At 39.4% G+C, this 14,214-nt stretch overlaps 1 protein-coding gene across 2 annotated transcripts in view; it reads right to left on the bottom strand.

The window, feature by feature from the left end:
* The window catches only part of LOC131304550 (DNA-directed RNA polymerase 2, chloroplastic/mitochondrial-like), a 33,063-nt gene extending 19,054 nt beyond the window's left edge, over positions 1-14,009 (bottom strand). Inside the window, exons 1-13 of one of the 2 annotated variants that reach the window (XM_058331811.1) lie at positions 12,866-14,009; positions 10,898-11,113; positions 10,672-10,805; positions 10,518-10,584; positions 10,171-10,229; positions 9,295-9,412; positions 9,097-9,210; positions 8,781-8,912; positions 7,878-8,294; positions 6,080-6,130; positions 4,688-4,758; positions 3,529-3,613; positions 2,898-3,154 (exon numbers count right to left, since the gene is read on the bottom strand). In XM_058331811.1, coding sequence (XP_058187794.1) covers positions 2,898-3,154; positions 3,529-3,613; positions 4,688-4,758; positions 6,080-6,130; positions 7,878-8,294; positions 8,781-8,912; positions 9,097-9,210; positions 9,295-9,412; positions 10,171-10,229; positions 10,518-10,584; positions 10,672-10,805; positions 10,898-11,113; positions 12,866-13,768 — 2,624 coding nt within the window. In that variant the 5' untranslated portion in view covers positions 13,769-14,009. The remainder of the gene's footprint in view (positions 1-2,897; positions 3,155-3,528; positions 3,614-4,687; positions 4,759-6,079; positions 6,131-7,877; positions 8,295-8,780; positions 8,913-9,096; positions 9,211-9,294; positions 9,413-10,170; positions 10,230-10,517; positions 10,585-10,671; positions 10,806-10,897; positions 11,114-12,865) is intronic. The other variant, XM_058331810.1, reaches the window with a different exon arrangement.
* Between the last annotated feature and the right edge of the window lie 205 nt (positions 14,010-14,214).

Here is a 14,214-nt window from a genome sequence, read left to right as displayed (position 1 = left end):
TACATATCGCTTCGAATCCGGTATTTCATGAGAGAACCAAACATATCGAAGTAGATTGTCATATTGTTCGGGAGAAGATAGATAGTGGCGTGTTGGCTACCCCTTTTGTGTCTACAAGAGCTCAATTGGCAGATATCTTCACCAAACCGTTATTTAAACCACGTTTAGAGTTATTATGTAACAAGCTGGGATTCTGTGATATTTATTCTCCAGCTTGAGGGGGAGTGTTAGAATAGTTAGTCTTTGTCCCACATCGGATAGTTGGAGTTATGTAATAAGTCACTAAGTAATATAAATAAAAGCGCTCTCTTGTGTTAGGGTTAATTAACACCCTAAACACTTCTTTCTCATTCTCTAAACAACATGTATGTTTTGTTCATGCTCCTCATCCCTCTGGTGGCAAGTTAGGTCCTAAAGCCCATAAATGTATTTTCATTGGGTACTCTCCTACCCAGAAGGGCTATAAGTGTTATGATCCGTCCTCTAAGAATTTTTTTGTCTCTATGGATGTTACTTTTTGGGAACAGACCCTTTTTGCTCTCCCTCCACTCCATCTCTTCAGGGGGAGCATAGGCATAGGCAAGAAGAGATGAGGGAGGTTTATAGTCATGGTCAGGGGGAGGAATTATTTTTTAATCATGGTGAAGGGGAGAAGGGAAACTCTGGAGAGGAACCAGTATCTGTAGAAAGAGCAACACATGACATTGGTGGTGATATCGAGAACAGATCACAACGGTGGCAAAGGCCTGACTTGCAGGTCTAGACTAGAACTAGACGGAAAAATGGAAAGCTCCCCTGTGTGATGCCGCCTTGTCAATCACAATTGCCTGCTCCAGTTCTGGATCCCTCAGCCGACTCATCTGGTAATGAATCCTCTCCCATTGAACCTCCTTTTATTGATTCTGATAATCTTCCTGTTGCTCTTCGGAAAGGTGTCAGGTCATGCACCCTACATCGTATCTCCCAGTTTGTTTCTTATGATCGTTTATTTCCTTCGTACTATGCATTTGTTTCGTCTCTTTCTTCTATATCTATTCCACAGAATTAGCAGGATGCGTTCATGATACATGAGTGGAAAGGAGCTATGCTAGAGGAGATGACAGCTTTGAAAAAGAATGGCACTTGGGAGTTGGTATCACTTCCAAGAGGAAAGAGATCAGTGGGATGTAAGTGGGTTTTCACTGTTAAGCAGAATGCTGATGGTACAGTTGCAAGATACAAGGCGAGACTTGTAGCCAAAGGTTTTACACAAACCTATGGCATTGACTATGAGGAGACGTTTGCTCCAGTAGCGAAGATGAACATTGTGCGGGCTTTGATTTCATGTGCTGCCAATCTGAATTGGCCTCTTCACCAGTTTGATGTAAAAAATGCTTTCTTTTATGGTGAGTTAGAGGAGGAGGTGTATATGGATATTCCACCGGGGTTTTCTTCCTCAGAGACTGAGGGAAAGGTGTATAGATTGAAAAAGGCTCTTTATGGGTTGAAGCAATCACCTCGAGCGTGGTTCGACAGGTTTTCAAAGGCTATGTTGAAGTTTGAATACAAACAAAGCCATGCAGATCATACTATGTTCATCAAAGGAGGTGCTGGTAAGATCGCTGTCCTTATTGTTTATGTTGATGATATGATAATGACAGGCGATGATGTGGACGAGTTTGTTAATCTCAAGTCCAGTCTCGCTCAAGAATTTGAGATTAAGGATTTGGGACCACTAAGATGTTTTCTTGGAATGGAAGTGGCAAGGTCTGATAAAGGTATTTTTATCTCTCAACGAAAGTTTATACTTGATCTCTTGGAAGAAACAGGTATGTTGGGCTGTAGACCTGCAGATTCTCCTATTGAAGCAAATCATCATCTTAGTGGAGATGTGCGGGAGCGCACTGATAAGGAGAGATATCAGCAACTTGTGGGTCAACTGATATACTTAGCGCACACCCGACTGGATGTTACTTATGCAGTAGGTGTTGTTAGCCAATTTATGCATGATCCTCGTACTTCACATCTGGATGCAGTTTACCGTATCTTGAGGTATCTCAAGGCTGCTCCAGGGAGAGGAATTTTGTTTTCTAATCATGGTCACCTACGGTTGGAAGCATTTACTGATGCCGACTGGGCTTGTCTTGTGGATGATAGACGTTCTACTTCTGGCTACGGTACTTTCCTTGGGGAGAATTTGATCACTTGGCAAAGTAAGAAGCAATCAGTGGTTGCTAGGTCTAGTGCAGAAGCTGAGTATAGAGCTATGGCGCATGGAGTTTGTGAGCTCTTATGGCTCCAAACAGTTCTACGTGATTTGGGAATTTCTGATAATGGTCCTATGAAACTCTTCTGTGACAACAAAGCTGCCATAAACATTGCTCATAATCCTGTTTAACATGACAGAACGAAGCACATAGAGATTGACAGGCACTTCATCAAGGAGAAGCTGAGCGAGGGGTTGATATGCATGCCTTTTGTGAGATCCGAAGATCAATTAGCTGATATATTCACAAAAGGACTTGGTCGCAAGAGTTTTCATCCCATTGTGTTCAAGTTGGGCTTGATTGATATCTTCGTGCCAACTTGAGGGGGAGTGTTAGATTATTATGGGTTTATTTGTAATTAGGTTATTAGCTGTTCTATTATGTAACTAGTTCATTCCCTAGGACCATAGTATAATTAGTCTAACGAGTTGTATAAATACTTACGTTGTATTCAATTTATGAAGTGAAGTATAACCCTAAATTTCTACGTCTCTTAATTTCACAATAGGTTTCCACCTTTTGCCGTTAACAGTGATTTGTTTTAGCCAATAATAAGTTCTCTTATGGTAAAATACAATAAGTTCTCTTATGGTACTAGAGAGAAACATAGACCTCCCCTCAGGTTTCTTAAATAATAAAAACCCACCCCACCAAGATAGTAGGCTGAAGCCCTTGACGACAACATTTGGAAGGTGGGTGCTCCTACTAAGGTCAACTTTTTTGCACCGGCCGCTGCTTTGAACATGATCCTCAATATACATATTTTGATGAAGAGAGGCTATAAGCTGGCTTGCAGACATTGCATTTGCCGCAAAGAGGACGTGATGATGGATCATCAGCTTGTACCCTGTGGGAAATATTGTTGTATTTATGTGATCCACTAGGAGATGCCTGCTTTGATCGGACAGCTGATAAAAAGTCGGGGATTTGAATGCAAGTATAGGAGGAAGAAACTAACAAGTCGGAATGATAGCTCCTTTATATGAGTCATTTGGTGTTTATCTAGCGAGGCAGACAAGAGGTTTTTTTTAAGAGTCCGAATCAGCTTTCCAGAAGTTGAAATCAGTTTTATTGCACAGTTTTCATGTTTTTGGAGTGAAGGTTCCTTTTATGAATCCTTTTGCTTCTCTCTTGTGGATCTCATCTAGAAGCACAACTTTGGTGTTAACCGCAAAAAATCAATATTGTTTTTTCATAAAGGCTGCACCTCTTCTGCACGCATTCTAATTTCTAATATTCGTCCTTAAAAATGATTAGTCATCGTCGTAGTAGTGGTATGAACCTGATTCATTAAGATCCTCGCACGCAAAGCATCTGGAAATACTGCAGGATCTTTCTGAGCATCTGTCCTCATTATGCCAAGAACTCTGCATAGAAAACTCGGCATTTTCAACATTCAATTATCAACTGAGGTGATGTAACTCTTGTAACAATGATGAGCACTGTACATTAGCATTGTATACCAGTCAGTGAAACCTTATGAAGCCTATCATAGAAATGCATCAAACTTTTATTCATGTTTCTCAAGTTCAATACTAATTGTTCACAGCCTTGTTCACTCTTTCAAAGAAGTCCTGTGAGATATCAAAAAATATTCCAAATCAAAGCTTTGTTTTTAAACTTTGCTGCAACTGCAGGCTCCTTTTGTTTGTCCATGAAAATAACCATTTAAAAACCAATGCAAAATGACGCAATAGTAGTCACTTGATGTTATAATCAAATTATCTCAAGTCTTTCGTTTCCTATTTTCCTTGAGGCCGGCATTTGGATACTATGAAATTTTTATGGTCCCGCTTATAGCATATGTTACAGTAATGTAAATTTACGGAAGCCCACCAAAAAGGTTGGCACGATGATCTTTCCAGTAAATTTTAGGTACTTTAAAATTTGAATATCTATGTAGAAAGGAAATTCCATCAAAGTAAATTCTTTCTAGAATCATAAATAGCTCGAAAGTAAACAGGTTTCTAGGTTATCAGCCTGGTTGAGACTGGAGTGGTAACTACATGACTCACAGCTCTTTGGATGTCATTTTGCATCGAAGACATGCCTACTTCCTCTCTTTCAGTGCCAGTTGCCACTTAAATCTAAGAAGGCAAGGGTTCCCAAATTTTCTGGTTTCGCTTGATTCAGCTTCCATTTGAAGTATCTTTTCATTTTTATTTTTTATTTTTGCAGAATGCATAGAGCTTAAACCTGATAAAGACACATGGGATCTGACTACCACATATTAGTAAAATCCTATTTATTGCAGCTTCCAACTTGCCTCCGGGAAAAGCATAAAAAACAGGCTCGAAATGGAACGAATCTTCTGTGACCTAAGTCTTATCTACATAGATATGGAGCTCAACCACAACTAAACATCCCAAGGAAGCACAAATTAAGAAAATGAACCATCTAACGATGTTGCACACATCCTTCATAGTGGAAGGGCTACTTACCTAGCAGCTATTCCAGAGTAAACATCAGCAGGTTTTTCTCCAGCGATCAAATTAACTGCACCTGCTCCCAACTGAATGGGGAAAAAACACATCAGATAAGTAAGATATAGGCAACCGAACAGGAAGTACAATTTTCACCAATGAATAAAAAGTTGGTTTAAGTTTCCTTAGCTCAAATGAAAGAATTAATGTCGATGTCTTTTCCCCTATCCCAGAAAAAGTTTATTCTTACCAGATTTCTCCATTTTTTGTTTTGCAAGTTGCTTAAATTCATAAAAGTTGCAGGCATTTACAGAACTCCCGTAGTAGAAATGTCTGAACTTTCTATCCTTAGCTGCAGTTGTTAAAATTTTGTAGGTGGGTTCAAGCCTGAGCAGGAGAGTTCATCCCCAATATAAGTTTAATCATTTATGTGGCAACACTGCAAAGGAGTCTTCTTTCTCCTATGCACTTAATATCTTAGACAGCCATTTCAGGTAGTCAGGGCACAGATAGTCCTAAACTCATAATTAAAAGAGCAGGCTCCACGAATGCTTTTCCGCAACCTTCCCCTAATTTGCTGTTCAGATTTCACAGTTGTGAACCTTATCGGACCTGAAAAGGCCCATTACTGCAATAGCAACGCCCAAAAATAACTCAAGCTGCAATACATTCTTTGTTGTTATCTCATTCACTTCATACATTCAGCCGTTGATGTGATATCAGTTAAGGTAGCATTTTAAATCTGAAGTGATAAGATCCCAAGTGCTTAGTCTAAGTTCAAATAATGGAAAATGAGACATAACAATGAGTGGTAAGATAGATAAAAGTAGATTCAATATTATTAAGTAGGGGGCGAGAAAAGTCAAATCTCACAGGTAGATCATTATTACATAAGTTTCTTAGTTTATTGCACTTATTATTTTCTGACTTCCTTTATTATTTGTGGTGGGGGTGGATTTACGTTAAGAAACCGCCAAAGCTTTGGGAAGGATTTCATGACGAAATATAGGAGAATCAGTGGCAGATTTGTGGACTCACTACAAGTGGTGCTTGGACCCCCCCACCTTCCAGAGAGATTTCCAAGATTAGAAGTTGGAATTGAGGTATCTCTTGCCATACTTAAGGAGGTGTCAATCCAAGCAGGGGCGGAGGATATACTTGTCTACCTGAGAATGAGAGGTTCTCAGTATCATCCTTCACCGAAAGCTAGTTGGAAAGGAGGAAGAGAATTTAACGCACAGGGGGATCTAACACCACGCACATGCCATGATTTCTGATTTTTTGTGTTGCCATATTTGGCAAGTAAACCAAGAACTCAATTCCAACTCAAAACAAAAGAAGGCCAGTCCTTAATATAAGAAGGAACAGCAGAAGCAATTGTTATCAAAAAAACCAAAAGAACACCAGTACCTTGTCTCTTCCAAGGGCAGCATAGTGCTGTAAGCCATTGCAGGAACCATCCTGTGAAATCAAGCAAGAGAGAAATAAATTGAGAAACAAAGCAATAACCTCTGGGCAAGCTGCTTCAAAGAATATAATAAACTCATAGTAACAACTATGAGAGTGAATTAACTTGAATAGCAATTATCCTAGACAGTTTTCAAGTGGAGGTACACATTTTCAGTTCCACATAGCAATCCACTAATAGAAGCTTGCAGTAGAAGAGACAATTCCTTCAGTAAGGAAGCTGTCTGAGTTCATCTCTTGTTACTTCAGTATGCCAGTGGGGTACATGAACAAAAAACATTAGAATCCCATCGGTCCACGACTCCACGGATAGAACAGGAATAGTTTGCAAGCATCAGCAGACCCTCAAGAGCAATAGCTTGTGTAATACCCCATGTAGACCACCCACCCAATAACTTGGTGGAATCTGACAAGTAACTTGTTGGAGCCTAACAAGGTGACCCAAAATGCTTAAGCTCAAGTTACTAGTAGTGGCCTACATGGTTTATCATATACACAAGATCACCAATGCAGACTTTCGATGTTGGGTGAGGTGTTACAATCTCCCCAGCTTATGGCCTCGCACACTCACAAGGGGTTGAGCACTAGAGGCTCTACGATATTTCGCGGGTCTTTTCCCAACTGAATAAAGTCACCATACTATTTTATGGGTCTTTACTCTTTTGGCCACACAAGGTCCCGAGCCCACACGATCATGTCAAGGGATTACTTTGATACCATTTGTAACGCCTTGTAGACCTCTGGTCCCCTAGAAACATAGCCAAAATGATTAAACCTAAGTTACTGGTAGTGGCCCACAAACACATCATTAATCATACACCTAAGATCACCCATGTAGGCTTTCGATTCTGGGACAAGGTTTTACAGCTTACACATAGTTACAGTAGACAACATCTTTTTCATGAATACAAAGCATCGAGAGCTAAAAATCTACAAAAACATGGTGAACACAATTAAAAAGAGCCATTCCTAAACAAGTAGATTCATCATGGTCATGCATTGGGAGTTTCATATCCATACGCTTGTATAAACAGGAGCATTGAGCCTCTTTTGGCAAGTGAGCCATCGTCCATATTTTGGCATGCCAAGACGAGTTTGCCCCTCTTCATGCATATCCTGTTTGTCCTTACATGCTTGATTGATGGGCTTGAGTAATTATGCCGTGTTTTCCGGATTACCATTTTCACCTTATCAGACTCTTCATGTTTTCCGTTTGTGTCCTATGAATGTGTGAGTTTTGTCCGGATGTGTAGGGGCTTTTTAGGTAGAACACAATTGTGTAGTGTGAACACAATCAGAATCAAATCCTTATTGCAATCAGAATCACAATCGTCCGAAAATCAATCAAACAGGTGAGAACCCAATTGTGTAGTATGAACACAATTAATTCCGACCACATGCACGGGAAAGAGGAGAGAGAGAGAGAGAGAGAGTATAGATGGAAGGAATCAGAATCTGGATTTTGTGAGGCAGGTGAGTGAGAGAGAGAGGGGGGGGGGGGGGGGGGTGTGGATGGGAAGATAGAGAGAGGAGTAGGTGGGGAGAAGAGGGAATGCACGTGAGTTGTCAGGTGTTTTAATTGTGTTCAGACTACACAAATAAATTCTCAATGAGCGCAAATTACCTAGTATGCATTAAACACAACTTAACCATTGTTCTCTGGAATGGCTCAAAATTAAATCAAACTAAAAGCTTAAACTGCAAATATGACCAAATCTAGTGCATGCAATCAAAATACTACCTGGTGTACAGGAATATGAGAAATGGTTGCCTCAGGAGATGAGCTTCTCAGAGCTTCAGAGAGATTAATGCACACAGCCAAGAACTGAAATGGATCTTCTGCCTTCAACCACCAGCGCTTTCCTTCAAGAGGTCGGTCTGCAGAGTCAAATATCTCATCCAAGTGATTTTCAGTAAATGCTACACGACCCTCAAGCGATAATTTGTCCACACCACCAGCAAAAAGATTAGCCAAATGTATCTTCAGCCATCGTAAGCCTGACTCTCCAAGAGGACGTCCATCTGCAAATTCCAAAATGCCACGACACACATCTGAACCAAGATGGTTTAAGTAGGGATGCATTGGATATGCGCGACCTCGAAAATCCAGGTTGTGTGGATAGAAGAAACCTTCTTCATCTTTCATTTTCCGAGCTACCTGCTCCCCAAAAAAGAAAAGTCATGGTTGATGGTTCAACCTAAGAACCAAATTTCATATAGTTCACATTAAATGGCCAAACATTTCTTTTTCATAGGAGACTGAACCGAAACATTTCTTTTTCATAGGAGACTGAACCGAAACATTAGTGGAATCCCGACATTCCAATGTTCCCCAACACATTCCAAAACCCTTTGAAATCGGAAATCTGCGAAACATACCAAAATATTGAGTTGTTTCTATACCTATTCAACAACGACAATTTCATATGTTCCTAAATTTTGTTTTACATTTCAAAAATTTTGTTTTATATTCCTAATGTTCTGGCCACATTTCAAACAGTTTAGGCCACCTTTCAAAAATGGTTACGAAAAATTCTCTTTTCCTTGGTAACTGAAGAACATAACAATAGCGAATATTGATCCTTGTATTCAACTTCATTGTATTTTGTTCATAACCTCAACAAAAGACAAGAATTGATCTTACAGCAAGTTTAAGCTCTAAATCGCACCGCTGTGAATGTCTCTCCCCATTCTCCTTTTTCACAGATCTAACTTTCCACTTCCACTTCATCAGCAGAGATTCGTCTTCCGTATCTGGTTTATCCGGTAAAGGGATCTGCAAGGCAACAAGTTAACCAGAAACATTTACTTACTCTATTTCCTTGTGAACAAAAACCATTTTTCCGCGTACGGAAGAACTGAACTTATTGGCACGTAACTTGAAATTCGTTTACATAAGCTAAAACAAAAAGCAGCAGACTATGAGGAAACTTTTATGATGGAGATACAAAGTTACTTACATCATTACGGTCAACCAAATCAGCAAGATGACCTCCACTAGCCCATATCTTATCCACGACACCAAGGACCCTCTTATTTACCCTCCATTTAGTCCGCCCAAGTGTATCCAGGGCCTGGACAGTCAACAACATTAATACACCATCCTTTCTAAAGATAAACGCGAAAAACATTCAATAACAAATAGCATGTTCTCAAACCTCAAAAACTGGTTGTAGTTGCTCCCTAGGTGTCTTCCTAATCGCTTCGCGTTGTTGTCTTGCTCCATGCGTGCGCATGACATAGGATGGTAGGAACAAGTGACCTCCCTTGTCATATCTGCACATGGTATATATCAGAAGGTCAGAACAAACAAACAGTTGTGGGTTCTAGATGTGCTTCTTCAAAGAATTAAATAAGTAGCAAGTGAAAAGCTTTACAGAACTTCATTTAAGTTTAGTTAAATAGAAAAGCTACGTCATGTCCACTATGTCATCGATCTTCAATCACTGAGATCAAGATAAAGCATTGACTAAGGACCGGAGTTTTCACTGTGCCACCAGAGAGAGTAGTCTCTTGAAGCTGAGATACAGTTTTCTTGTTTTCTGACTTTTCTCACACCTCCTTACCTACACTTGGAACAAATCATAAAATTTCTACTTAGTTGTTCAACTATGCTTTTACCTTGACTATCCGTTGGTACTCTCAGTAATACCTAAACTTCCTGAATCATTGCTTAGCATACCACGGATTTTGTGTGTAATTTAACTTTAGTATTCTGTTAAAGTTGATGAATGAGTACTTGCTATATTGTCATTAATTTCCATTATAATAGAAATCTTCTTGTTACTGCCCTATGTATAGACTTTGGGAACATTATGCAATGCCACTAAGGAAATTAGCTTGGTACCCCCCAGTACCATGCACATGATGTAAATGGTAGGGGGCAAAAGATGTAAAAAGTAACATTTAAAAATCTACTGTCTGCCCTATTCAAGTAGCTTAATCAATTATCCGAATCTGATTCATCAAAGATTGAGCAGTCACAAATAAAATCACCACCACATAAAGAGCAAAAAAAACTTCAAATTGCATACCCTGTCCACTTGACTGGTGGAACTAACATCGGAATATAAGGGATCACCATGTGCCTGGCCTGTTTGAAGAAAGAGTAGTTTTAGATATATCACACACACACACACACACACACACACAGAGAGAGAGAGAGAGAGAGAGATCTCAAAACTGCCGTCAGAACTTCAGTAAAACATGTGAGCTTAGTTAATCAGGAAGTTATTATATCACCATATTAGTGGTTTGAAAGTATTGACAAATGACATGGGAGAACTAAGAAGCTAGTGCACAAGTAGCTTAGGTTTCTAGGGAAAGTTCCAATACAGGTATAATTACAGAAGAATAAGAAGCAAATATTGAGTTTACTCACAGTTCTTTCCAGGCCCTTGAGAACCAGCGGATCACATTCAATAACACCATATCTTCTGCTAGTGTTCCTGATTAACACAAAACCATAATCCAAAGAGTTGACGACTAGCCGAAAATATATCCAATAAAAGAGAAAGGGGAAACAATTTCTTTACTTGGCGTTTCTCACTACAGTTTTTAATGTGTGTGTAAATGCGGGACGAATATCAGGTGGACCATCTGCTAATTGATCAGCTGGAGGCTGTATATAGGCAGTTTGCATCAGCAATTCAATTAGACGGCTCCCAACCTGAGAAGTACAAGGTGGATAGAACCTTTATGCAAGCAATACAGATGAGGACTAAAATCATTTCTGCTGATAGTTTCAGAAAACCTTTTAACCTTAGCTCTAGCATCCTGGCTCCAAGGCTTTGACTCATCCTGCTTCTTCACTATCTTGTTCACTGCATGCAGCTTTTGTTTTTTAATCAAATCAGTTACTTTCTTCTGGAGTTTAACTTGTTCTTCAAGTGCACTACTGGATCCATCTCCATCAAGTTTTGTATTTTTATCAACTTTTTTCTTCTTTGTTTTCTCCAAAAACTGGTGTATCCTTACCTGATGCATGAAACAACAAAGTAAAAGGTACATGGTCAATCTCCATGAGAGAGAGCCCATAAACAGTAGTGTGCCTGAGATACTAGACAAGAAAAATTGTGAATGTGCCCAGCACTTAAACTCAGGAAAGATATGGCCATAGGATCGAAGTTACATTTCATGGACAAAGGAAGAATCACATCCAACACATAAGTGCAACAATCAATCCCATCATGCTAACCAGGAAAAAACAAGGCAAATATGTCAACACCCAAAGTACAAGGGCATGAGTACGTAGCGGTAGCTCTACTCCTACAGAAAATTTCTAGACCAAAGTAGATCAACACCAGGAAAGGGTGGTCAAATATCTCAATATTGAAGTCAAATAAACCTATGTGCAGTATGGCCCCCGTCGTTCAACAAGTAATTGCAGCTTTGCAGTTGAAGGAGCCTCTTGCACTGTGCTCCCCACATCAGAGATTCAATATGAGAGAGAAGTGCAATGCCAATTCATGTTGCATGTCAGTGGAAAATATTTTATTCGATATATTTCAGTACTCTCACCTTTGTCATAATTTCACCAGTACATAATGTCAAACTTCTTGAAAATGATAACTAAACATTTCATTTCATAAAAGACCATTCATTACTCGATAACATATGCATTTTTTCTCTCCTCTTTTCCCACCCAATGGCAGAATGAAAAAAATGTTACACATTAAAAGGGGTCCTACCGGAAAGATAGATAGTAATTGGAACTTAATAGAGACTCAGGTTCCATATCTATCTACTCCTTAACTAACACTTCAAGAGTTTGAAAGATTGATCCACTAGCAATCATGAATAAAAGTAACTAGTTAGTAGCTACTCATGTCCCATGTTTGCATTTTTTTCTTATTCCATTTCCGAAGTTCCACATATCTATTATGAGTCTAATACACGGTGCCTGAGACACCTATCTTTCCATTGTAATGCAAGTTAGAGACTGTCTTGTACACTATTCCTCTGGTTTCTCTTTTGTCAACTCCAGCAGGCCAAATATTGATTTTCATGGTACAATGAATCTAAACCAAGATTTGGATCTGGAAGATTTCTCTATGTTAGTCTATTTCTCACCCTTTTTTGCAATCTCATCAGCAATCAGATGTTCTGAAACTATTAGTATGTCTTACTATGCCAGAAATAAATCGTCCAGTATGACTAATTAACATACAAATTAAATTGGGTATTGTCTAAGACTTCATGATCTTATCATTCTTATAAAAAAAATTGGCTAAAATGTAACCATAACAACCACCAAAAATGGTTCCAATACTGCACTAAATTACATGTGAACCCTACGGTCTTCCTATGATTCAACAGGAAACACTAATTCTATGCATCTACTTTTTACCATTCCCCCATTTAGTTCAATGTCCATGCAAGGAAAAAAAAAATGGTTCCGATATCACACTGATGACATAGAATTACATGTGAAACCTCATTCTTTCTACTATTCAATGGGCAACAATACTACTATGCATATACATTTACCCTTACCCACACCAATAAGCTTGTATAAGGCTTTTCAGCATCCCTACATCTAAACTGAAATACAAACTTCAAATGCAATTAATTATGCTGTCTATGCATGCCCATATAGGAAGATTTAACTAGAAAATCTAAACTTAGAAGTTAACTTTACACCATAAACTCAGCTCCAAGTAATCTCTTAAAAACACTTTTCAACAATCAAGTTAAAAAATGGAGGAACAATTTTTTTCCCTTGCATACCTCTTGCTCAATAGCTTCACCTACGAGACAAGCAGCTCCTACCACCTTGGCTCCACCATGTTCACCTCCAGTCATCAACAATCCCATCAATTTATGCATTGTAATAACCGACATCATATCAGCTGGTAACTGATCAAAATACGGTGCATAGGCCGCCTTATTCTTCCCTAGGCGGCACAATTCCTGCTCAGCAACAATTTTCTCTCTCAGAGGATCAAACCAACCCAGAAACAAGGACTTCATGTAAGGCAAACTGGGTGCTAGCTTTTGCTCGCACATGTCTTCTATAAGCTCCTTGTACTCCTTCGCTGCTTGTTCCCAAGCCTCCGTCTCTATCTTCACCTGCCGCTTCCTAAGCATATTATATATCCTGGGACTCATTCCCCACTCCTTTCTCTGCCTCGCCCGCCTCCTAAATGCCCCCTCTCTTTTATCTTCTTTCTTAATCTCTTCCAACAACTCATGAACCTCATCTCCAACTGGGGCATCATCTTCTGCATCCGTAGACGAAATCGAAACGGCCTCGGCAACGCTCATATAACTTTTGGGACATAACCCATTAACACTAACTTGATTTCTCAAAAACCCAAAACTGGGTCTCCCCAAAAACTCATCTTGGGGCAAGAATTCGCCATTTCGACGGAAACCCATGTCGGGAAATCCCATATCAGGGCCAAATTTCATCTTTTCTTGGAAGATAGAGTCCTGTGAAACCCCTATGGAACTGCAAGCACGAAAGAAAGAGTGGGGATTGAGGGAATACCTTACTGGGGTTTTGGACGAGACTATCTTCAATATGCTCCTCCACATAACTAGGTATTTCTGTGGTTGCAAAAACGAGGGTTTATGGACTGGAAGGGAGTGATCAATCGTTATAACAAATGGGGTTTGGCCATTGGACATCAAAGTGTTTCAAAAAATTTGCGGGAGAAATGGCAAGAAAATCAAGAAAAATCGGTTCTGTAAATGGGTTCATCAAGAATTAGGCAAAAGAATCAAGAGATCAAAGAATATGAGAGAGAGAGAGATAGGGAGAGAGTACGTGGGTAGTGTGGCCGACTATAAACCCTTGATAAACCTTGTTCTGGCTGTTAGAAGTGGCTTTGAAGCGCCAACTTTAACCGACGGTACTGATCAAAGCCTAGTTTCAGAGAAGATAAAGAAAAAGTACACATGAAAATAAAGTGAATTATCGAACAAAAATTAATTCTCATTTGTACATGGAATTTAATTGGAAGACAAGTCAATGAGTGAATTGAATTAACCACAAATGAAATTGCCTTTTACTCTGCTCTGTTTGGAACTTATAGAAAAGAAAGCAAAAGAAAAAGGAAAGAAAATGAGAGAAA

Source organism: Rhododendron vialii, chromosome 10a (genome assembly GCF_030253575.1).
Source record: "Rhododendron vialii isolate Sample 1 chromosome 10a, ASM3025357v1".
In the NCBI taxonomy this organism is placed as follows: Eukaryota; Viridiplantae; Streptophyta; class Magnoliopsida; order Ericales; family Ericaceae; genus Rhododendron; species Rhododendron vialii.
This window is presented reverse-complemented; position numbering and strand designations above follow the sequence as displayed.